General features: G+C 40.3%; 1 protein-coding gene across 1 annotated transcript in view; it reads left to right on the forward strand.

Annotated features, from left to right (window-relative positions):
- Window positions 1-22,187, forward strand: part of IL31RA (interleukin 31 receptor A) — a 77,743-nt gene extending 55,556 nt beyond the window's left edge. Inside the window, 7 exon segments of the mRNA XM_034773225.1 lie at window positions 1,126-1,272; window positions 7,271-7,411; window positions 9,845-9,938; window positions 17,329-17,407; window positions 18,810-19,266; window positions 19,269-19,390; window positions 19,392-22,187. Coding sequence (XP_034629116.1) covers window positions 1,126-1,272; window positions 7,271-7,411; window positions 9,845-9,938; window positions 17,329-17,407; window positions 18,810-19,266; window positions 19,269-19,390; window positions 19,392-19,442 — 1,091 coding nt within the window. The 3' untranslated portion in view covers window positions 19,443-22,187.
- Window positions 22,188-26,387: the final 4,200 nt, after the last annotated feature.

Below are 26,387 nucleotides of genomic sequence, written 5' to 3' on the forward strand. Positions count from 1 at the left end.
TAAAGCACTTTGGGAACCAGAAGAAAGCTGCCACAAAATGTATTAAAATTGTTTTTTTTTTTATTGTAAATATGGGTCAAAGCTTAAAAATTGCAGACTCATTTAGACATAGTTTATGCTATTTCTCAAGGATATAACTGACTGAACTTTTTTATGTTCAAATTTATTTTTTCCAGTGGAAGGGTGATTTTGGGGCACAGACTAAAACAGCTAGTTTGAAAAGTTTGAGTTTTTCTCTCTTTTTACGGTGTAATGGAAAATATATGTTCCTGCATAATAATATTTTTTTAAATGGTAGAAAATCTTGCTGTTTCACATTGGGCAGAAATCATGCATTGATTCTGTTTTTAGTAGAACTGTAACGTGAATTGGATGAATTATGCAGCTAATTGTAAGAACCAAGTTTGGTGGTAGATTCAAGATTTCAGGCTGTGGACTGGTGAAGTCTCCAGGGAACTGGGTACAGTACAATGATAATAGAGCATATAATTGTTAAGGAAACCTAGATGTATTGGCTTATTCATGACGGGACAATCGCTGGTTGGTTTCAATGCTATTTAGTTATAGTTAAGATGCTTTGATGGTAGTGGTGGTTGATTGAGAGAGGGAGGAGATGTTATGCCTTTTGAGTGGACTGGAGCATACAGAGATCTTGCTAAATAGTTTTTGAATTGTGCATATAGAGGTTTGATTACATAGGTAGGGAGGCTGATCTTGTGGACAGAGCATTGAATTGGGACTTGGGAATCCTGGGTTCAATTCCCCACTTACAGACATCCTGTATGACTAGGGCAAGTCAATTAACCTGTCCTTTGCCTTGGTTTCCCATCTGTAAAATTGATGTAATAGTTTCCTACGTCACATCAGTGTTGAGGATAAAATCAGTGATTGTGAGGTGTTCAGATACATACCATCATCACCATAGTAAGTAACAAGAGAGAAGGTGCAAACATCACCTAAGAAGATGGTATCTCTGAAAAGCTGAGAAAAGCTAGGAATAGTGTCTGGTCTCTGATAAAGGGTATATTAGGTAAATAGTACCTGTCCCTTATATCACGGATTAGTAAAGTTGTACCATTTAAAATACTTTATGTACATTTATTACATTTCTGTATTTTTTTGTAGGTCCATCAGTTGGTCCTGTGGCTAAAACAGACAGTCTGGGAAAAAATGAGGCTATGATAAAATGGAAGAAGATTCCAAAAGATAAAAGAAATGGATTTATTATTAACTATACAATATTTTATAAACCTGAAGGTGGAAAAGAATTAAGTAAGTAAAAGTTCTCCACTCTGTTACACCACTGTGCTGACCCAGGATGTCGGTTACTTCATGAAGATATTAGCATACAATACCTATTGCCGCTTACAACACCAGAAAGTTTTGCCAGAGAGAATTTCACAACTTTGTAGGGTTAAAGTGGTGACTGATCACTTTCCAGATAATGTTATATGTTTCAGGTGGGGGAGCAGCAGAGTTTATCTATGATTTGTGCGTTTTACCATGGTCACCGAATGCGCTTTGCTGCTCTCTGTCATTCTCTTCACAATTATAAAATGCTAAGTGCTCAATTATGTAGAACCCAGGCCATCCAAGAGTATGTCTACATAGTAAAAAATGAAACAAACAAAAATGTGACAGATGTAGTCATGTTGCTTAATGCACTAGTGGAAGGCATTCAGATACTAAAGTGATGACTAAAGCTGTGTGAAATTTTCTGGTCTAATACAGTTAATTCACCAAAAAACATAGTTTCAATTGACTGGAAATTATCAGTGAGTTTGACTCCACACATTTTGTCTGGGAAGAGGTTTTTCAGGGCTGGCTTCAGAGGGGTGTGTGTGTGTGTGTGTATGTGTGTGTATACGTACATAAACTTGTTTGGGATGTGGGAAATTGAGGTTTGAATCCTCACTCTGTATCAGGGACTTGAACTCAGCTCTCTCCTCTCCCAAGTGAGCATTCTAACCATCAGCTGATAGGCTAAACTGGGTATATTGCTTTCAGTTTCTCCTGTTGAAACTGTTGCACTTTGTTCTTAAACATTACTTAAACTACTTAAATATTTCATGGGCGCAGGGATTTGGATGCTAGGTGAGTGCCCTAATCACCAGGCTATAGACTATTTTGATCTCAGTCTCTCCTGTTGAAGCTGTTTAATTTTGTATAAATATTCATTGGGCAAAACAGAGAGCGAGTGAAATGACTCTCTAGCCTGGTGATTAAGGCACTCACCTTGGGAGGTAGGGGATATGGATTCAAATCCCGCCTCTGATTCAGACAGAGCCTAAATAGAATAGAACCCTAGCTTGCACTGGTGAGCATTACGTAAATTGTCTGAGTAGTCTCTTTGCTGATGCATGTCACAGCTATATATCTGAAAGTATCTGTTGCTAAAATACCTAAAGTTTATAGGATATGATATCTTTTAGAATTATACTTCACAATGGGGTATTCCAACAAAATAATTCCCACAGGATCTGCATATATTTTATGGTCTCCATGTTATGTCAGTATGTCAGTGATGTAGCTGAAAGAAAATCACCATTTATGAAGAATTTTGAAAATACTTGCTGTAAAAGGTTTTTTGTTTTTTTAATTTATTTCTTTTAATACTACATTATGTAGGACTGTCTTAGTTGCTCTTACTTAGTTCATCTCATTTTCCATAGTTGCACTTGATCCTGGTGAAACGGACCTGAACCTCTGTTGTAGTAGTGCAATAATTATAGCTGTTCAGATTATCCTCTTTGCTTCCATAAGGAGAGAGGACCCATTTAGAAATTTCTTGCCTGTTCTTGGAAGCTGCTCCCAGTTTCTGGATCAATATGGTGGAAAGTTTGAGTTAGAACTTGTTGTATTTGCTGTCTACTTTGTGGATTTTTCCTGTATAGTGGATGATCTAGTCCAGTATGATTAGCTACTTATTCTAGATTAAGCTACATATTTATTAAAGGCACTTACTCAATTTATATAAGCTCGAATTGAATCTGTTTTTTTTTCTGTTGAAGAATATGACCTGTTGTATTAATCTAGATGGAATATATTGGCCAAAAGCATTAACATAACCCGGTCGTTGTCCAATATTAAATAGTTTTAAACAAGATTTGGGGATTGACATACAAAGACCTCAGCCTGCTGTATACCATGGCAAACACACCATTAAAAATCCATTAAACCTTTTATTAAAGATACAGTAAAGAAAAACAGGTTAAGTATTTGAAATGTAAAGTATTGAATAAGCTTTTAATTTTAACATTCCTTGTTCCCTTTAGTTGGAGAGAGATTTTAGAAGGGAAAAAACTTTTGTTTGACAGTCTTTTAGGTGTTAGCAAACAGGGCCAGCTCTAGGTTTTTTGACGCCCCAAGCAAAAACAAAAACAAAAAAACAAACCTCCTGGAATGCCACCTCTGGAATTGTGCCTCCCCAAGCATGTGCTTGGTTTGCTGGTGCCTAGAGCCGGTCCTGTTAGCAAAGGTTCTGGTAACTGTCCTTTTGGGAAAGAGACATGAGTAGAGATGGGCTGGAACTGGCGTTGCTCCTGTTAAAGTCTGGATCCATTTCCTAGAAGACAAAACAAGACAAACACCCACAAAAGGGCGGGAGGAAACAGCAACAATAGAAAATGCAGCTTCTGTCTCTGATGTTGACTCTGACTTGCAACCTCATTGCTGGAAAAACACAGGCACATCACATGGTCTGACCAGCCACTCTGAGACCTGGCAAACTTGTACCAGCTGTTTAGGGTATTGCTTTTAGTTGCCTTTCTGATCACAGGCTTACAGCAATGTTGCAAAATACACTGTCTTGGACAGCTAAGCCAGACTCTTATTAGACCAAAGGAAAAAGGAGAGAGAAAGGAAAGAGAAGAAACAAAGTAGAGAAGTAAAAGGACACATGGGGAGAGTTATAAAAGAGAGAGACAAAGTCTCACATACCAGGAAGTGTTTGGGTTTCAGCCAGTGGAGGTGGCAATGTCATTTGGCTCCCTCTCGCTTTGGTTCTTTCTGGTCAGGACATCTGTTTGAATCAGGATGACAAAAGCCCAGGGTCCCAGGAGACAGTGGCAGCCATGATGGTGAAGCTTGCTCCAATAGCCAATTTTTCCCGCCAAAGTCTCGTTTTCCACAGAGGGAATGGTGGGTGGAAGAGCCCATCCCCTCATTCTTTTGTCTACCAATTAAGCCTTGTTTCTGACACACCAATTTGGGTTCACACTTTTTTTTCTTTTTTACTAAGCATGATCTTAAAACAGTCCTTGATTTTATATCAGGCCTTTTTGTTTGGACTATAGTCAGTCTTTCTGTCTCCCTTTCGTAACTTTTCCCATCAACATTTGTTGTTATAAGTTACTGTAACCGCTCATGAACTTAGTCATTTTTTACAGCTGAACTCACAATTAGGGTAAATTTTTCTGTAACAGATTTTACTATAAACAAAACATTTTTCTATAAACAAATCTGACTGTTGCCAAGATATTTTAAAAAAATCCAGCCAACCAAACCTCCACTCATTAACATGACATATTAAAACTAAGTAGTTATAAGCAGATTGCTCAAGTCTTACAGCTTGGTAACAGCAGATGAGTAGCAATGCTATACTCCGAATTCTACACATCTGCTAGCATCAGTCAGACGCAGAAGTCAACAAAAGGGTCAGTGACCCCTGCAGCAATGTAACATAGAAAAAGATGTTAGCTAAATGGGGAACAAACTTATTTTCAAGCTTCTAAGATGGTATTATAAATACAAGAGTGAATGAATAAATAAAGAAATAAATGAAAAATCAACAGTAACAATTTAATAAAAAACTATGTATATTGGCGTTTCAATATAGAATCTTGCTTATTTTTAAAAATCCCCTTTCTAGAGTTTGGTGTATCAATGTCAGTTTTTGGTACAATCCCCTCACTTTCCTTGTGGATGTGGCAATTATTTATATTGTGGTCGCTATTAGTAGTGGTCAGCTGTTGCTGTTTCTTGAACCAACTCCTGTGTATTGCTTAGGACTGAGTCAAGAATAGCCTATCATCTTGTGTGCTTCATAAGTAGCCAATCCAAGAAGCAATCATTTAAGCTGTCAAAAAATTGCTTTTCTGAACTAGTCACCCAATTATAATTCTTTTATTAGACTTGCGCGCCTTTTCCCTCTTGCTAAACATTACACACTCAGTACATTTTCCTGTTTTGAAGACTAGTAGTACAACCATTCTAGTATATTCATATTTTTCTCACTTGGGATTTGTATCCCTACAGAGTCTTCTTTATGATCCTATCCACTCAAATTTTCATATCATGAGCTTCAATGGAATCTTTTAGGTATAGTGCTATTCTCTGACTTCTGTGACCTAGCCTGTCCTTCCTATCTATCTTGTAGATAGGTATTGCTGAATCTCACTGCTTTTTGTTCACTGCTTTATTTCAGAAATGCTTGTTATGTCAAGGCCCATTTTCTTTGCTAGGCGTTCTTTCCTCTTTTTGCTTTAAGCTTCTCTCTTGGTCTGTAGCCACTTAAGGCATTCTACCTTTTTTTAAAGATCTCAAAATAGTGGGTCCTATTGGAACTTCATTTGTTTCTGGATGCCCAAATCACAGCAGGGGCCAAGAGTACACTTGCCAATATGTAAATGGAAGAAGGAAGTTGCAACTATTACTGTATGATGTAGACCTCTCCACACTTATTCTTGCTATCTTATTTCCTGTCTGGTTTTATGCAGTATGCTCTCTGCCATGCTATCCCTGAAGACTACTCAGCTTTCAAGACAATTCTGTTACTCTCACATGAGCGGCGCCGGCTTCCAATTTTCCCTGAGGGTGCTCAATCCCCACTCAGCCCCAGGTCTTGCCCCCACTCCACTCCTTCCTCCAAGACCCTGCCCCACCTCTTCCCCATTTCTTTTTGCCCCCTCCCCCGAGTGCGTCCCATCCCCACTCCTTCCCCTCTGTCCTAGTGCCTCCTACCTGCTGCGGAACAGCTGATCCACAGCAGGTGGGAGGCGGTGTGGGGGGAGGAGAAACTTGGCTGCTGGTGGGTCCTAAGCACCCACTCATTTTTTTGGAGCACCCAAGGAGTCGGCACCTATGTCTCACATCCTTCATTACTCAGACCTGGGGTTCTCATCTTGTGGGTGGTCCAGTAGCAGACTGCAGAATCTCTCACAGAAACAATTAAATTGCAGGATTGTGAAAATTATACAACACATAGTTTACCAAATATTTAAAAATCTTAGCTTCTTAACCAATTCACTTGTCCCTAACAACAATTTAATTCTGCATTTCTAATTAATGTTTAGACAGTGGATAGTCTAAGGGTACATCTACACTACAGGGGGGAGTCGATTTAAGATACGCAAATTCAGCTACGTGAATAGCGTAGCTGAATTCGACGTATCGCAGCCGACTTACCCCGTTGTGAGGACGGCAGCAAAATCGACTTCTGCGGCTTTCTGTCGGCGGCGCTTACTACCACCTCCGCTGGTGGAGTAAGAGCGCCAATTCGGGGATCGATTGTCGCGTCCCGATGGGACGCGATAAATCGATCCCCGAGAGGTCGATTTCTACCCGCCGATTCAGGCGGGTAGTATAGACCTAGCCTTACAAAGGAAATTATACAAACATGAACGATCATTATTTTTATAGTTCTTCTCTGAAATTCAGCCTGACCTTCCTTGTGTTAATGGGTCTAAATATTTTCAGCCCTACCATTTTTCTGTAATTCTGTGAGATCTCATAAACTAAACTTTTTTGGCTGTGTCAGTACTTGGATGGAAGACATCCAAGAAACACATAGGTGTGGCATATAATGGGGTTGTCAAGTATGTAGGGTGGTAATCTTCCTTCTGAGTCTGGATTGGACTGTGCTGTGCTGAACAAATGTGGGATGGTAATGCTGTCTTTTAGTTCGGACATAAAACCAACTTTCTACAGCTTGCAATAATAGAGATGCCATAATACTTTTATTAAGAGTAAAGTATTGGCTCTGGTTATTATATTTTACCTATCTAAATTCAATAGTGAATTTTCAGTTGGATATAGAATTATTCACTTTCTGTCCTGAACTGTGATGTTGCATTGTTATGCTCTGTTCAACAATTTCAGTGTTCCACACTGATGATCCCCTTGATTACATTGTATTTCAGCTTGTCTCTAAAGCATTTGGAGATCTTTCAGTGTGACCAGTGCTATATAAATGTAAAATTGTAGTAGTTAACACTTACTTTTCTTTAATATGTATATCTTTTTTTTTTATATAATATCTTTGTCTGAAAAGATGAAACTGTGAACTCTGATGTTCTGCAATACAGTCTGAAGTCTCTGCAAGCAAACACCCAGTATACTGCTCATGTCATGGCAGCCACCAAAGCTGGGGGAACCCATGGAAACAGAATAACCTTCAGCACTTTGAAATTCAGTAAGTAATTTTCAATGTTAACTGTGATTGCTTTTACAGTATTTTTGTGTAAGAGATATCGTTTTTTGATTTAGGCATTTCTTAGGCCAATCCTAGTCTACTCTGCCTCTGACTTTTTGAACAAAACAAAGAAAAATAATCAAAAATTAGTTTAAATTTAATTCAGCTCATTGGAAGACATTGTAAGCCAAATTTACAACAGATTAAAAGTTTTAAAAACTAAGGTCCCAATACTGCAAGTGACGATGCACAGGCAGACTGTTGTGCTTGCATGAATCGCCACTGAAGATTGTGGCTCTGCGCACATGCAGTAGTCTGCCTCTGTGCTGTTACTTACAGGACTGGGGCCTACTATGTCACCAGAAGGGGAAAATGTCTATTTTAGGCCTGGTCTACACTGTGTGTGTGTGGGGGGAAATCGATCTAAGTTACGCAACTTCAGCTATGTGAATAACTAGGCGACGTACTTGGATCTATTCACCGCGGTGTCTTCACTGCAGTGAGTCGACTGCTGCTGCTCCCCTATCAACTCTGTGTGCACCTCTTGTCGCAGTGGAGTACAGGAGTTGACAGGAGAGCGCTTGGGGGTCGATTTATCGCATCTAGTCTAGATGCGATAAATCGACCCCTGCTGGATGGATCGCTGGCTGCCGATCTGGTGGGTAGTATAGATGTACCCTAAGGAACTGGGCTCAAAATATTTATGCATTGTGATTTCTTGTTGTCTCTTTTTTTTCTCCCTATATGGAAAAACTCCCTGCTAACAAACCACATGTTCCTCTGAATTGAACTCGGCCAGTAGGATACTCAATACACACTTGTGGTTAATATAAAATAATCTTTTTCTTATTTTCTTACTGTCTATATTTGTATCTTTCTCCTAGGGATATCATAGAATAGCTATGAATTGAAGTTAGAATTGTTATATCAAGATGTTAAATGGAAGAAACAATGAATGCCAACATTTCCTCATTTCTGCTTCATTTCTGCTGGCAGAACACTCTGAGACCTGTCCCCTGTATCTGACTTTTTGTTCATTTTATAGTGTGCGGGGGGAAGGGGTTGGCACTGGATCAGCTCCTGGAATAAAGCAGCAGCTAAAATTGGAAGCAGCTGTTTTGAGATCCTAGGAAAGCCCCATTACACAGTACTGTCTGTAGCTCTGTAGTTGTGACTAGAGATAGGCAAAACATTTTTGACAAATAGATTATTCACCAAAATATGTTGTTTTGGTTGACTTCTCAAATTTGATTCAATTACTTACAGCTGTGAAGAAGTTTTAGTAAACTGTTGGGGTGAGTGTGTCTGTCCTTTCGTAACCTTTAGCTCAGTGGTTAGAATGCTTGCTTGGGGTGTAGGAGCCTCAGATTTGAATCCTGACTTTGGAGCAGGGACTTGAACTCAGATCTCCCACATCCCAGGTGAGCAGACTAACTGCAAAGCTAAAGGCTATTTGGGGGCAGGGGTACTCTCTGCCTGATTCAGAGGAGGGGTTTAAATTCACATCTCCTGCCTCCCAGATGATCACCAGGATATAGAGTCATTCTCACTCAATCTTTCTTTGGTCTTGTGAATATTAAAATATTTATACAATGTGGAGCAGCTTCAACAGGAGATACTGAGAGAAACCAACTTCAGATTAGCATGTAGCCTGGTGGTTAGGATGCTCATGTAGGAGTGGGGAATGCTGAGTTTGAGTTACTGCTTCAGCAAGGAGAATCAAACCTGGATCTCCAACATCCTAGGCAAGTGCCCTAACCACTGGATTAAACATTACGAGTGATGGATATGCTGAGAGACAGTTTGCTGAAGCTACCCAGACTTTTCTGGTTTGATGACAGATTTTGAACATTTGTAGGAAATGAACCAAATATGGTTTCTGCTTTTGTTTGTTTGTTGGCCAAACCGAAAAATCAGTTGTTTGCCCAACTCTGGTCGTGACTGGTTTGATCTGCAAAATACACATCAGTTAGGGCTTGTTTACACTTACTTGGGGATCAGTGCACGGCGATCGATGCATCAGCAGTCAATTTAGCGGGTCTAATGAAGACCCACTAAATCGACTGCAAATCGCTCTCCTGTACTCAACCTGAATGAGAAGCGCAAGGGGAGTCAACGGGAGAGCGTCTCCCATCGACATAGTGTAGTGTGGACCCTGTCGTAAGTAGATCTAAGTACGTCGACTTCAGCTATGTTATTCACGTAGCTGAAGTTGCATAACTTAGATCGATCTCCCCCTGTAGTGTAGACAAGGACTTAGTATGTGTTGTATAGTGGCATACAGTACCTTAGTCAGTTGGTCAAGGATGTGACAATCAGAGCTTTTATAACTTGGGCTAATAAGATGGCTTTAATTATATAGTCTAAAAATGAAAATTTGCTCGGTAGTGTAATATAGTAAGAAATGTTTCAATGCTTGTTCTTTCTCTAAAGGTGAAGAAGACTTTATTTTTATAACAATACCATTTGGATTCTGTATGCTCTTATTATTAATCCTTGGGATAACCTGTACTCTAAAAGAACACACGTGAGTAAATTTTTGTGTGCTTGTTAAAGGTGAAAATAATGCATTTTAACACACAGAAGGCTAGTATTTTTATTTAAAAACAATGCTGGCTTATTAAAGACTCAAATCTGTATGCAGATAAGAAAATATCCTGATTTGCTGAAATTAAACAAATAGACATATGTTTAGAATTATTGTGATTGCAGCCAGTAGATGTATTTCTTCACTATAGTTGCAAAAACAAATACTATTTATATAAAATGTGATAGGCCAGAATAAAAGAGCTAAGACCAATTGAATGGCTTTCTGCCTGTTAACACGCTTTCTCTCTCACTCACTCACACACCCCCTATGTTTAAAGACCATGTAGGTTGCAAAGTCAGACAATCCAAAAGTTAGGAAATGTCAGAACTAGGATTGCCTTAATTTGGCCTATTTGTGCGTATGCGTTCAGATTAGGACTGTCAAACAATTAAAAAAAATTAATCATAATTAATCACATAAAAATCAGAATTAATCTCAGTTTTAATCACACTGTTTAAATAAATAGTATTCTATTATTGTTTAATATTTTTGGATGTTTCCTACATTTTCAAATATATTGATTTCAATTACAACACAATACAAAGTGTACAGTGCTTACTTTATTTTTGATTACAAATATTTGCCCTGTAAAAAAATAAACAAAAGAAATAGTATTTTCCTGTTCACCTCATAAAAGTACTGTAGTGTAATCTATTTATCATGAAAGTGCAACTTACAAATGTAGAATTTTTTATGTACATAACTTCTCTCAAAAATAAAACAATGTGAAACTTTAGAGCCTACAAGACCACTCAGTCCTACTACTACTTCAGCAAATCGCTAAGACAAACAAATTTGTTTACATTTATGGGAGACAGCTTCTTATTTACAATGTTAGCTGAAAGTGAAAACAGGCATTCACATAGCATTGTTGTCGCTGGCGTTGGAAGGTATATACATGCCAGATATGCTAAACATTCGTATGCTCATTGATGCTTCAACCACCATTCCAGGGGACATGCGTCCATGCTGATGACGGGTTCTGTTCGATAACAATCCAAAGCAGTGTGGACTGACACACGCTCATTTTCATCATCTGAGTCAGATGCCACCAACAGAAGGTTGATTTTCTTTTTTGATGGTTAGGGTTCTGTAGTTCCTGCATTGGAGTGTTGCTTTTTTAAGATTTCTGACACCTCATTCCTCTCAGATTTTGGAAGGCACTTCAGATTCTTAAATCTAGGGTCAAGTGCTGTAGCTATTTTTAGAAATCTCACATTGGTATCTTTTTTGCGTTTTGTCAGATCTGCAGTGAAAGTGTTCTTAAATCAAACAACATGTGCTGGGTCATCATCCAAGAGTGCCATAACACGAAATATATGGCAGAATGTGCGTAAAACCACAGAGCAGGAGATATACAATTCTCCCCCAAGGAGTGCAGTCACAAATTTAATTAATGCATTATTTTTTAATGAGTGTCATTGGGACCGGCAAGAATAGCATTACTGATTAATGAAGCCATACTGGAGCCAGCCAGGACAGAGTGGCACACCCATGCCACCACTGTTTTCTATATCAACAAAGAAGGAGAACAAGATTGATCATCTCTGCATATAGAGCAGTCAGTCTCTGAAACTGGTGCATCAATCCCCAGATCCTCCTGTCTGCAGCCTATCATCCTGGTATGCAGAAGGTAGTCACATACTCACTCATCAGACGTTTTGCTCATCAGACACTCTATCAACCATCAGGTGGGAACTTCACAATTCAGTGGTATATGATATGTTCACATGATGGGGGACTCCGACCAGAGACCGATTCGCTTCCCAGATGAACAGCAAATGCACCACGTACTGCTCTGGGGAGCCCTCGGCCATTGTTCCTAGGGCGATACTCCTGATCAGACCAACTCAACTACGCCTTTCCTCCACTACCACTCTTGCCTGGAGTGCTGCACAACAGCTGATGAGACAGAGCGATGGACATTCTGGTCGCCCCGTGCTGGACCAGACAATTCTGATTTCCCAATCTCCTCTACACGTCATCTAGGGTGACCAGATGTCCCGATTTTATCAGGACTGTTCCGATATTTCCTTGTTTGTCCCGCGTCCCGACCAACGTTAGGTCGGGACACTGGACAAACAAGCAAATACTCCAAAGCCCGGAAGTGCTCGCGCCCCCCCGTCCAGATATTTGACTTGGGTGATCTGGTCACCCTAACGTCATCCTGCCCTCAATTCTCATCCCGAACTTCCCCGTTCTGCTGACTAGGTGACCAGATGTCCCGATTTTATAGGGAGAGCCCCGATATTTGGGGCTTTTTTTTATATAGGCATCTATTACACCCCATCCCCTGTCCTGATTTTTCACACTTTCTATCTTTAAAAAAAAAAAAAAAAAAAACGAGGAGTCCTTGTGGCACTTAGAGACTAACAAATTTATTTGGGCATAAGCTTTCATGGGCTAGAACCCACTTCATCAGATGTATGAAGTAAAAAATAGAGGAGCAAGTGTAAATACATGAAAGGATGGGGGTACTTTACCAAGTGTTAGATCAGTCTAACGAGAGAAATCAATTAACAGCAGGATACCAAGGGAGGAAAAATAACTTTTGAAGTGGTAAGACAGTGGCCCTTTACAGACAGTTGACAAGAAGGTGTGAGTAACAGTAGGGAGAAATTAGTATTGGGGAAATGAAGTTCACACCTTCTTGTCAACTATCCGTAATGGGCCACTGTCTTACCATTTCAAAAGTTATTTTTCCTCCCTTGGTATCTTGCTGTTAATTGATTTATTTTGTTAGACTGACCTAACACTTGGTAAAACAACCCCCATCCTTTCATGTATTTATACCTGCTCCTGTATTTTTTACTTCATACATCTAATGAAGTGGGTTCTAGCCCACAAAAGCTTATGCCCAAATAAATTTATTAGTCTCTAAGGTACCACAAGGACTCTTTTTTCTTTTCTTTTTTTTTTTCCTGATACAGACTAACACTGCTACCACTGAAACCTGTCACTTTCTATCTAGTCACTCTACTGCTGACCCAGTACAACGGCAAGATCAGGCATCCCAGTCCACATGCACTCCACCTCAGGGCATAGTATTTGGATGGGCATCTGGTTTACAATGGTTGTGTTCTTCGGCTGTACAAGATATTTTCTCCAGCAGCAGGAAGAATTCCACTGGACAATGTTACCAAGCCAGATGGAGACGTTTCTTGTCTTGGGCACAACAGCGGGAATTCCCTTCATCCTGGATTACATTCTGTCTTTAAAGTCATCTGGTCTCGCCCTCAGCTCTTTGAGAGTCCACTTAGTGGCAATTAGTGTGTTCCACCCTCCAATGGAAGGTTGCTCTGTCTTTACATGCCCACTAACTGCTAGGTTTTGGAGAGGCCTATTCAGAACCTTCCCATCCATCCAAGTGATAACGCTTCAATCAGACATGAATCTGGTTCTCTCTGTTTTAACAAAGCCCCACTTTGAACCATTAGCATTGTGATCCCTGACCCTCCTTTTCATGAAAGGCACCTTTCTTGTTGCTATCACTTCTGCTGGAAGGGCCACTGAACTTGGAGCTATGATGGCAGACATGCCATTAACAATCAGGAGGTCCTCTAGACTGTTTATTACAGTAGCGGAGCGACTTAGGGTACAGTCCATCACCATCCAGAGAATCTCCAAATGGATTTCTGATTGTATTAAACTCTGCTACCTACTGTTGGGCCTCCCTCCCCCGCACAGGGGTGTGGGCTTACTCCATGAGAACTCAGGCTTCGACCAGGGCCTCCCTTCAGACATATGTAGGGCAGCCACATGGAGTTTGGTACACACCTTTGCAGCACACTACACCTTGGTGCAGGACTCAATGGCAGATGCATCCTTCAGTATGGCAGTTCTCTGCATGATCTTTCCATCCTCAACTCGCACCCTCCTCCCACTTAAGTACTGCTTGTTAATCACCCCCAGTGGAATACATTAGGGACCATCACTTGCATAAGAGGAGGAGGTTACTTACCTGTAACTGAGGTTCTTTGAGATGTGTGGTTCCTATCTGTATTCCGCTTCCCCCGTCCTTCCCTTGTGCTTCAGATGTGTCAGATTTGCAGTAGAGAAAGAACTGATGATGCGGTCAGTCCGCCCCAACCTTTATCACCTCAGACATTTGACTCCGGGTGTATGGTGCGCATGTGTAACCTGTTGTGAATACGGATAGGGACCACACATCTTGAAGAACCTCCAGTTACAGGTAAGTAACCCCGTCTTCTCTCTTTAGAGCAGCGTTTGAATAGTATGCAGTAAGCTATGGGGCCTCACTTGACAATGAGGATAAAACAAAATATGAGGACTTCCTTATTAAGTGAGCATTGTCCATCTTATGGACCAAATGAGGCTGGGGAACTGTGGGGGGGAACGTAGTAAGTGATCATATGATTAAAATTGTAACATAATTCATACACACAAGGTATTAGATTAAGGTTACACAGGCAACCTTAATTCTGGCATTTCCTAACCATCATAATATTCTTTTAACATAGTTTGTACAATTTCCTAGGTTTTTAAAAAAGCAAATGGAAAAAGCAGAGATTCCATCATGTGGCATCATACTGATACCCATATGGTTCATAAGCAAGGTAGGAACATTTCCATCTGTGCCACTTCAGCTAATGGAATAACTGATAGCAGTAGTCATCCTGCTGTGTGGACCAACACTAGAGGGAATATGATGCCACACCTTTTGCAGTGGGTTTCCCAGATATTTGCTGACAGCAGGGGAATGCTGAGTCTCGGGAATCTTGGGTTCCATTTCAGTGTCTGAACGGGAGTGTGCTGTAAAGGGCACAGACTCTTTTGCCTATTCGTACCACATGTGACACTTTCTGCCCTGTCCTCTCCAACCTGTTGTTGTTGTTCCAGTTCAGTCTTTTTCCACCCCTAGTTCCTCATCCCAGTCCCAGATTCTTTGCCCAGTCAGTCGCAATTTCCCCCTCCTGGCTCCTTATCCAATTTGTCTCTCTCTGTCCCTGCTTTCTCCCTCCACTGGCTCCCAGTCCTCCCTTCCTAGCTCCTTGACCCAGTCTTTCTGCCCAGCCAGTCCCAGTTCTTGGCCTGGACCACACCTCTCATCAGATATGTTCCTCATCTTTGTTCTCCCCCCAGCTTTCTCCCAGTCCCAATTTCTCTTTTCCCCTGCCAGCCTCAACCCCAGTTCTTCCTGCCTCACACTCCTTGTCCCAGTTTACTCCTCCTCTCACCTTCTGTCTGGTTCTTGGTCCTCTGCATTTGCGTTAGGCACTGTCCTCTTCCACGCTGCTGATGACGATGTCATTGAGAGCACAGAAGAGAGTCTCTCTACTGTCATATTTGATGCCTGCCCCAACCCTGGCCTGGACCAGAATTACAAGGAAAGAGTGGCTTTGCACCTGAAGTCCTGGGCTGGAACATGCTCAGTTGCTCTGTGAGACTGGTGCATGCACAGTCTGGTCACATGTAGATGCTGTGAGGTGTGGCGCATCCTCTCTGATGACAAAATCTTTGGAGACTTTAGCTATTAAACCATTAGAAGTCTCTACTGAGCATGTGCAAACTGATTTTTTTTAATGGTTACAATTTAGCCAAATTTAGGCAGATTTTCATATGAAGAGCACAAAAGAGCATAAAGGCCACCCCTGGCAAAAATTTCAAGTCCCTGCTCCAAAGCACAGGATTCCTAGAATTTCACAAAGAAATGGTCCTAAGACTTAACACTGCAAAACAACATATTTTCCCCTAAACTTATTATCAGAAAAGGCTGAGCTGTTTAGGCTGAAACTTAAAAATCTGCCTAAGGCAAACACCTGATATAGAAAATTTCAGCCCCCAAATATTAAAATTTGTTAAAGTTATATGTGATTGAAAACATGGTCTTAAAATAGGAGGCTTTGAGTAATGTTAGTAGGTAGCAATTCCAGCTCCACTTATAGTACCCACTGTAACATAGCTTATATAGCCTCAACGCTGTGTATTCTCTTGTCTTTTATATTTGTCACTCTCTCTTAATATGTTTATGAAGAACTAGGCCCTGAGCCTGCAAAAACCTAAATACTTGCATAACTTTACTCAAATGTATAGTCCATAGGCTTCAAAGGTGCTACTCATGTGAGTAAAGTTATGCACACATGTAAATAATTGTGGGTTCAAGGATATAATTGGTACTGGCAGCAATTCTGTTTATCTTTAACGCATTCACAAAGCTAATTTTGGTTACTGATTTTTATTAAAGTCGTTTATGCACTTTTTTATATATAAATACAGGAATTGGCTGTGCCCTATTTTGGCTGGGAGATCCTACTGTTCAGGTTGTGTTCCCATGTAAATTCTAATTTTAAACTTTTTTCTGACTGCCACAGTCTGCTGAGTATTGATTTGGAGACAGTGTCTTGAATGCAGTCAATCTTTTCTGTGAAATAGGCTGATAATTATGTTGCACCTAAAAAAAAAAACAAAACGAAGGGCATATTTTTGCTGCAGAGTTAACTCAAATGTCATCCACACACACAAACCCTTCACTTGAGTTGGCTTGCCTCTCGGGGATATTGGTAAGGCTATGATTTTGGCACGGGTATTTTTAATAAAAGGCATGAAGAGGACATGGGCAATAAACAATAAATCACAGAAATGTACATATAGTAATGCAGTTTTCACTACATCAGGACAATTGCCTGGTGCCCCACACCACAGGGGACCCTGTGAAGCTAAGTTAAGGGTGCTGGGGCCCAGGCTTCAGCTGAAGCCAAAGCCTGAGCCCCGCCACCCGAGGCTGAAGCCAAAGCCCAAGCCTTGCACAGAATCCGTGACAGAATCGTAGCCTTAGGTATCGGCTTCAGCTCAAGTCAGCACAACTCATCAGCTGCTTCTGGACTGTGGCTGCTGTCACTTGAGCTAGGTTAACTCAAGAGGAGTTAAGTTAACTTTACAACAAGGACATACTCTAAAAAATAACCCAGACACTCTTCATTCCAAGCCTAATTTAGGCATGTCATAATAAAAATTTGGCTTATGTAGCTTGAATAGTTACAATTGCAGTTTTATTTTCTGTATTTAATGGTAAACATTGGTTTAAACCAAAAACTCCGGTCCCAGGCAACACATTGCTATTGCTTTTAAACAATTTTTCTCTAACCCATGAGAATTGACTTGAGGGAAAACAGTTCCCCATATTATAATAATTAGATAATGAGTACAGGGAAAGGACTTCCCTTGATAAATGTTTGCCATTCTATTCCTGGTTAAATATTTTCTGTATTTAATCCATTCATGTACTGGTACAGTGTTCCTACAGCATTCATCATGTCAGTCATCTAATTCCTACATCAAAAGGCCAAATCTCCTTTCTGAATTGCAGGTTGAAAAAGGTTTGCTGGCCTGATATACCAAATCCTGCAGAGAGCATTGCTGTGGAGTGGCCTACTGACATGCTTAAGGTAACATCACATTGCTGTTAAGAAAAACAAATATGTGATGTGAGTAAATTTTCTGATAAACAATTGAATCATGATGGACTAGATTCATTAAATCAGTGATGATTATAATGATGCTCTTTCAGGGATGAATTTGACCAAATGTAACCACCTTTTATTGATACCTCCATAAGCACCTATATTTACTACTTTTTATACAGCATGATATGTTGTACTCCTGTAGTTCATTTTCCCCAACTTGTCTTGAATGAGATGAGTTTCTGTCTGTGGTGGGGCCTATGTTCCAGATGCTCATCTATCTGCCCAGTTAAGTGGGCAGTCATCTCTAAAGTAATTCACCCATTCTCATTAGATTACAACATATTTTAAGAGATTACATCCTAAAATATGAGTCAGAGTAGCATGTTTAAAATTATAGCATTTATTACTCTTTTTTACAAGACAAAATTCATATAGAATAGGTGTAAACAAAACCATATTACAAAAACTGTCAGATGTTTATACTTTTGGGAAGTTTTGTTGCAGAGAAAGATAAACTTAACAAAAACTGACAAACGCCCTTGAAAAATGTCCTAGCCTGACCCATCACAGAAGATGACAGGTATGCAGGAGTCTGTATTCCTGTCTCTGAGAGGGTCTGAGTGTGCTTCTCTGTCACCCTTAGTTCTCAGTTTTCAATTTCCCAGGCCCCATCTCAGCTTTCCTGTGGAGGACTAAGATAAAGGTTCTTCCCTAAGTGCCTGTCAATGTGTATTTTTCTTTTGGTCCACATGTGTTTGAGATTGGAATCTTTTGGCCAGCAGTGTCCATCGAGCTGTGTCTGTGCCTTGCTTATCCTCAGCCCCCACCTTCCCCACCCAATGGCATAGAGAGCAGAGTGAGTCCAACTGACCTGTTCCTTCTTAGTGCCTATCATATTATCGTATCATATCTTCAGTTTTGTCACTGAATCCATTTTCATTTATTGAAATCTAATAGAGTTGGACAGATGTCACTAAAAGTGTAATTTAAAGACAATGGGGTTGCGGCTATAACTCAGGGAAAATTTTGCCTGTAGAATTTACTGGTCATCATATGCAAAATGAAAATACTCTAATGTGATTCCTGGCACAGTTAGAGTTTGAAGGGCTTGTCAGTTAGAAAACAGTCATTTTACTAGTAAACTGAGAAAATTTGATATGGATTCATTGAGACAATAAATATGGAGCTTTACATTGCCATTTTCATAGTCACTTTTCAGAAAATTGTATTTCAGGAGAAATGCATATCAAGGTTTCATTAAATGGTTCTTAAACATACAGACTTGAACAGAGCTGAAGTGGTGGGGGTGTTTTTAAAAGATCTTTGCAATGTATCTTTCTTTGTACTGATGTAAGTTTCAAGTGTTTCCTTTTTGTACTGACAGAATAATTTGCCTCTGAAGGAAGTACAATCTGAGGATGGGATAGTAGATCCTGAAGGTATCTCTGTTTTGGAATCATGCTTTCCTGCTGAAGACCACACTGCATTATTAGTAAAGAGTCATGAGAACTATGATTCTAAACATACAAATGTTTGTAAAAAGGACATGGGTAATGGACATAAAAAGATTTTGTATGGTGAAGAATATGAAGTTGTAAAACCACTATCACCATCAATTCCATATATAGTTACAGAACAAGACTTCAGGAGTCAAATGCTGCTTTCAGCTTTGATGCCTACCAGGAGAATCCAACATCAGCATCTAGAAATATCAAAAGAGGGCTTATGTGAGTCCCTGCATTCTTCAATTGAGAATTCCAAAGAGAATGAAAAGGAGGAAGTTCTAGAACACACAGATTTCAAAGAAGAAACTAAAATCAATCCATATCTGAAGAATTCTTTAATACAAGGGAATTTCTAATTTCTGAGAATTTGCCAGAATACAATACGGAAGCCAAAAACCAATTGCTTGTATTAGCCCCTTTCCAGCAAAACACTATAGGGCAACCATATGTGACACTGGACATTGTTTGGACTGACCACAGCTAATCAGTGCATACCTGCAAAGTCATTTTGAGGTATTGTACTGTCCCGCTGGTCTGCTGCTTTCTTGTTGAGGGAGTGTTGCCTTCCATACATACATGCATTCAAGTTCTCTTAGCATCACTTACTTGACTGAAAACTACCAGTTTGTTTGAACTACTTTGAAGGAATTAATGCATTTCATCATCTGTTAATTTTGACTTCATATTATTGTTCTCTTTAACAGACAGACATAGAGAAATATGCAGTAGTAAGGCACTTAATTCTTCTTATCCCTCCCCTTCCAGTTTATTAAAACAAATTTATCTTTACCATGACAGTATCCATCAGTGCAAGCAGGATGCTGATTTCCTTCTTGACAGTCTCTTTCCGAAGCTGGCTGTTGCAAAGGCCGTGCATGCTTACTCAAACATAGCCAGGATCTTCAAATCCCTTCCTTTCTTCTTTCTTAAAGTTACAAGAAATAGAACTTCTCATTTCCCTTTCTTCCTTCCCTTATCTTCTGTTTTCAATTCTATTTGTAGTGTTCCTGCTATTTGTCAAGTAATTGGAGGCTTTGCTGTTCCTCTAGTCACTTCAGTCATCTGGTTTGGATATTACGCTTCCTGTTTGTGTCTACAAGATTTTGTCTGTGGCCATAGATTTGATTGGATTCTCTGTCACGCTCCTGTTTCATTTTCTCTTGGTTTTATCTTCTGTATTTTACTCTGTTTTTCATTTCTCCTGTTTATTTGTCACTCATTGTCACTCTGTGTGCCCCATCCTATCATCTTACTCCTTTGTCACTGTAGATCTCTCCTGGCCCTCCAGCTGCTTCTCCAGTTGATGTATTGACTTCCTTGACTGAAATGGCTTAACTGAACACAGCCTCTTATGTAGAAAAGAGCATCGAATCTATATTTAAGGCAGTGCTTCTCCTCTAACTAAAGGAAAATGCTGAATTGAACTGAGTAGTCAAAGGAGTCCCTTGAAGATTATCGCATTAAACCTAGAATTTCTGGAAATTACACTTGGAAATCCTAGAATCTTTTTTGAGCATGCCATCTTTAGAAGTGTCTAGGCAAGTAGGACTTAGTCCTGAGCTCAATTTTGCAGTATATAACTTCATTGAGTTCAGTAGTTACTCTTGAAATGAGATCAGAATCAGTCCCATAGAGAATTCTGATGATAATTAGATGATTTGCAAAAACATTTAAAAATGACAAATCAACATAAGCAAACCTATTGAGCGTGGAAGAGGGAAACTCTTGTGGTTACACCAGAGACATATTAATAATCAAAAGAAAAAAAATGTTCATAAGGGGACTGGTTCTTTATAGACCAGAAAAATTGAATCAAAAAGTCTGTTGGAATAAAGGCCAAGCTGCCTTCTATATTTGTATAGATCCAAGCACACTGACAGAGCTCAGTAAAAAATATTAAAACTTAAAATGACAAGTGTTCAAGTCCCCATTCACCGTTTGGGCAGCCGGGCCTAATGAGATACGTGACTCGTCCTTTGATTATTTTCAAGATAATATTAACCATTTTTATTTTCTTTGAATTTTATCCCAATAGCACAACAAAGATGACTGAGCATATGTCTACACTGCGGCTAAGTGTGTTCCTCCCAGCCCAGGTGGACAGACAGACATGTGCTAGATCTCCTTGAGCTATCACGCTAAAAATAGCTGTGTGGATGTAGCGGCATGGGCTAGTCACCTGAGTAAAGACCCAATGGGTTGGGTGGGCTTGTACTTGGGTGGCTATCCTCTGCTGCAATGTCCATACTGCTATTTTTAGCATGCTAGCTCAAGCAGAGCTAGTGTGTGTCTGTCTACCTGGGCTGAGAGGCATGCTCCCAGCTGCAGTGTAGATAAATTCTAAATGGTGCCAGGGACTGATAATGGGCTATTAAGCCATTAATTTTGAAATGAGTTAATTGAATGTAGCCCACATTATCAGTACCCAGAAGTTGTTACAATGTGAAAAGGGTTGGGAGACCAATGTGAAATGAATTGTTGGTCTGCTGACTTCCAGAATTTGCATTAATTGGCATCCTAAGACTAGGACTCCCAGGCAGTACAGTAATCATCATAATCCTCATCCTTGCTGGCATTCTTGGTTTGGGGTACTGAATGTGCATGGAGAGTCCACTTAATCCTCTTACTCTTAGGGATGATCCCTCCAAATCAGAGCTGGGGCTGCTTATTGAGACTGTGGGAAGGTGTGCGTTGCCTGTTGAGTATTCTTAATGAATACTAACATTTACTATTTAAAAAAAAACTTTGAAAACATATTCCTGCAAACACCAAATTGCCTAAAAGATTGCTCAAACTTATTCAGTGTGAATGCAGAGCTTGTCTCCTGGACCATCCTCCCTCCCATTGACTATCAAATAGTATCATTGTGGCATCTGTATCAATTGTTTACATGGAGAAGTGATATTAGGGAAGTATTAATGTAATTTAGCTGCTGGAAATAAGGAGACACAAACATGTGACCAGCTTTCTGCAAACCACCAGTAAGTGCTTCACAGATCAACATTGGTTCATGGACCAATTAGAGAAACTGGTCTAAAACATAGGACAGTCTACAGTATAATCTTTATTAAATACTGGACTGCATGTACTGCATGAACAAGACCAATAATCTGCAACCCTTTCCAAACAGTCAAATACTTGTGTATAAAAAAGCCAAGTGACTGCAGTCACACAACTATCATATCTAATGCACTATTTAAATCAGATTTTTTCATTTAGTTTTGAATGCATCTGCTCTGTATCGGTTCTTTAAAAAATAAATCAGTAAAAATGTTATGGCAGTAGTGGGGTTTTTGTGTTTGGTTTGTTGTTTTACTGTTAGAGCATGTGAATACAAACCCTTAAGTTTTCTAAGCAATGAGAAGTGAGGAAGGATGGGTTTTAGTGAGAAAGGCACAGGACTGGGAATAAGGAGATCAGGGTTCTTCTTTTCCTGGCTCTGTCCCCCTTTCTGTGTAATCTTGGATGAGTCTCTCTATACCCCAGTTTCCTCCTCTGTAAAATGCCTATTTGTCAAATGTGTAGTGAGACTAAATTTTAAAGCACATTTTGATCCTTGGATAAAAAGTGCTAAGTCAAATATAAAGTAGCATTAATTTCAAATGAGAAATGTAGTTGTACTGATGTTTTTTGAAGATCCAGGTTTTAGTGGTGGGACATATGAATTTGAATTAAGTGTCTCCAGTTCCTTCAGTTATTCTGGGAGACCTAACTTAGTCCCTACTGGTTAATGTACCATTCATAGGCCATCTGGATAGAAGGAAGGAATTTTTTAATTGCGGACTCAGTAGTTGCAGAATGATAGTCAAGTATGCATTTGGCTGTCTGAAAGGAAGATGGTGCTATTTGTGTAATAGTTTGGAAGCACCAGAAAAAAACATGCCAACCATTATATCACTGTGTTGTATTCTGCACAATATTCGTGAGAATAAGGGAGAAAGCTTTACTGCTGGGTGGGAGGTGGAGATCCAAATATTTGCTCAGTGGTAAAAACAGCAGATGTCCCATAGTAAATGGAAACACACGGGGAAATATTGTTAGGGATGCCTATTGTTCTTATTTTGAGTCTCATCCCTGAAAATGTGTGGCTGTACAATCAGCCATTAGCTTGTGGAGGGGGGATTTGGGTTCACTGTGTGCACTGCTTATGGGTGATGCAAGTGTGGTCTTGTTCAAGTACGTTTTAAAAACCCTGTACATTATTTTAACTTTGTTTAAAGTAGTTTCTGACTTTCATGCAGTAATGAGTCATAGTGTATGAATTTTATTTTTTTTTATTATGAAACAACAGTAATGTAACAGACCAAAAATAAAGTTGGTATAGAACCAATACTAAAACAACTTGTAGTCGAACATACATTTAAGAAAACAATAGTACAGCTAAAATTGAAGATGCAATGCAGGGCAGAACAACAGTTAAAGGGTGGAGAGCCTGAAAGTCACAGGGAGTATGTGCCTTAGTTCTGCCTCTTGTTGTTCACAGGACTTCTGGGATTGAGTGCACAGTGCAAAGTTATCAGGGATGCTGGGGTCCCTCCCAGGTGCAACTGTCCTCTGTGCCCAGAGGTTGACTCTACAAGGAAAATGGCCTCTGGGACCACTGCTGCAGGGGTAGATTGGGGAGGAATTGCGGGGTGGTCCCAATATTGTATTGTTGAGGGGCTGAAGAACATCAGCCTGTGATGAAGCAGTGAATTTTGGCTTGATATAGCCTCCATGAGCTGTCTCTGTATCTCCCTGTCCATTTCCAAGCTCTCTTTGGCTATGATAATACTTTCCCTGGTGACTGCAATGCTGTCCTCGGCCACTGTCACAGCCTTGTTTGTGAGCTCCATTTCTTTCTCACTGTGGGTCCTCAGTACTGCCTCCACTTCTCACCCAGCTTTGATTTTGGGGGGAAGATACTGCTATGAAGTCTGAAAATGTCTCATCCCAATTCTTTCTTTTTTGCCCCCCTCAGGTTGGCCGGGCACTCCACATATGATAGAGGCCCCGTCCTTGGTGGCCTGGCCACTGCACGTGCCGTGGCTTTTGGAGTATAAAAAAAAATCTGATTATTGTTCGTTTTCCAGACAGGCCATGATAGCATTTTTGTAATATGTGTTTGTGACTTTACCTCCCTGAGATTCTTCCCATTCTTGGAGAACCTTAGAGGTGGCAAGTGGTGTGTGTGTGTGTGTGTGTGTGTGTGTGTGTGTGTGTGTGTGTGAGAGAGAGAGAGAGAGAGAGAGAAAGATACTGGTTTGAAAAAAACACCCTGTTTACTATTTTTAGCATACTGGCTGAGATGAGACCTAGCACAAGTACATCTACACAAGCTGGGAATCACACTCTTAGCTCACAGTGTAGATGTAGCCAGAGCATAGCACCTGTCCTGATAAGAGCAGTGGCTCTTTCCAAACTACTGTACCCCTTTCAGGAGTCTGATTTGTCTTGCGTAAACCACGTTTCATCTCACTCAATCTACTTGCTTACAAATTCAGAAATAAAAATACAAAAGTGTCACAGCACACTATTAGTGACAAATTATTTACTTTCTAATTTTTACCATGTAATTATAAAATCAATTGGAATATAAATATTGTACTTACATTTCAGTGTATAGTGCCCTATAAACAAGTCATTATCTATACAAAATTTTGGTTTGTACTGACTTTGCTATTGCTTTTTATGTAGCCTGCTGTAAAACTAAGCCATAGGTGAGTTGATGTACCCCCTAGAAGACCTCTGTGTACCCCCAGGGGTATGCGTACCCCGGTTGAGAATCACTGGATTAGAGCACCCTCATTCCTTTGTGTAAAGACCAGGGAGCTGATGGGCAGCTTGGTTTAAATCCCACTGAAAGTAATGGGAGATGGCCATTATTAACTAAAGGAAATGTTTTGATTTTGACTTCAGCAACTATGAATTCTTGTGAAACTTAAAGCAAACCCCCAAACTGTAATAGAATGCTAAACTGTATTATACTATTTGGACACTAGGTGGCACCGTGTGTAAAATATCTTATTTAAATGAACCTTGACCATACTTGGGAGAGCATTAAAGATAGGGTGACCATATTTCCCTATGCTGAATACGGGACACCTGGTAAAATTACTCATATTCAAGCAAGTTCAATGGCAATCAATCATATAAATGTTCAAATTAACATAAAGTTGACTGAGCCCCTGTTAAAAAGAAATATTGCATAGTTGGATTCTTTTTATTTACCTTCTTATCTTTAAGGCTTTAGGGTTCATATGTGGAGGGGTGACTCACATAACCTAACCCCCCCCCCACACACGCACACACATGGGGAGAGGTCTCACACACGTACATATACACACACTCTCTCTCACTCACTCTTTTGTACACCTCTCTCACACATGGGGTGTAACCGATTGACCTGACCTTCCCTGTCCAGAGCTATCCGCCCTCCATGCCTGGTTGGGCCCCCGGGATGGACCCACCTCTCCTAGTACCTGGCACCTAAGTTCCTTCTAAGCTGCATGGCCGCGCAGCTGCCTATTAAGCCTCGCTCAGGGCTGTGGCAGGAAGAGTTGCCCCTCCCTGCTGGCTGCAGTGTGGACCTGCCTCAGCCAGGGGAGGAGCCCCTCCCTCAGCCTGGCCCAGGCCCACCAGAGCTGCCAGGAGAGGAGCCTCTCCCTTGGCCCAAAGTGGCCAGACGTGAAGAGAGTAGCCAAATTGGATAAAAAGGCTGAAAGAGCTTTTACAACAGACATCACTCAGTTAGAGAACTGTGGGGTCTAGAACTTGGTGACTGTGTTTGTGTCAAACTGGATGGAGAAAAGGGATGGACAATTCCAACTGTTGTGAAGAAAAAGAATTCAGCGTCCACGCCATCTGTGATCAAGACCGACAATGGAGAGTTCAGCAGGAACTGTTGGCATCTACAGTTTGTTCCTCAGAAAGAACAATCAACAGAGCAAACTCTACAGCTGGCAGATGCAGAACAAGGTGACTCAGGGATTTCAAACTGATCACAGCCAGTCATAGCAGCTAATGGACAACCAGATGACGAAGTTGTTACATGTTCAGGTCATTTAATTAGAAATGAGAGACACTTAACGAACTGATACATACTGAACTTCAAAGACAGTGTGATAGTGTAAATATTGTCAGATTTCAGAGTAGCAGCTGTGTTAGTCTGTGTCCGCAAGAAGAACAGGAGTACTTGTGGCACCTTAGAGACTAACAAATTTATTTGAGCATAAGCTTTTGTGGGCTACATCCCACTTCTTCGGATGCATAGAATGGAACATAGATTGAGGAGATATATATACACACACATACAGAGAGCATGAACAGGTGGGAGTTGTCTTACCAAGTAAGTTGTCTTACTTAATTGGCCTCTCAGAGTTGGGACCCATTTTATTTTTATTTATTTAATCTATTTATTACTGACCTCGGAACCGACTGTAGGAGTGGGCTGATAAAATTTGCGGATGACACAAAGC

Source organism: Trachemys scripta, chromosome 6 (assembly GCF_013100865.1).
Source record: "Trachemys scripta elegans isolate TJP31775 chromosome 6, CAS_Tse_1.0, whole genome shotgun sequence".
In the NCBI taxonomy this organism is placed as follows: domain Eukaryota; kingdom Metazoa; phylum Chordata; order Testudines; family Emydidae; genus Trachemys; species Trachemys scripta.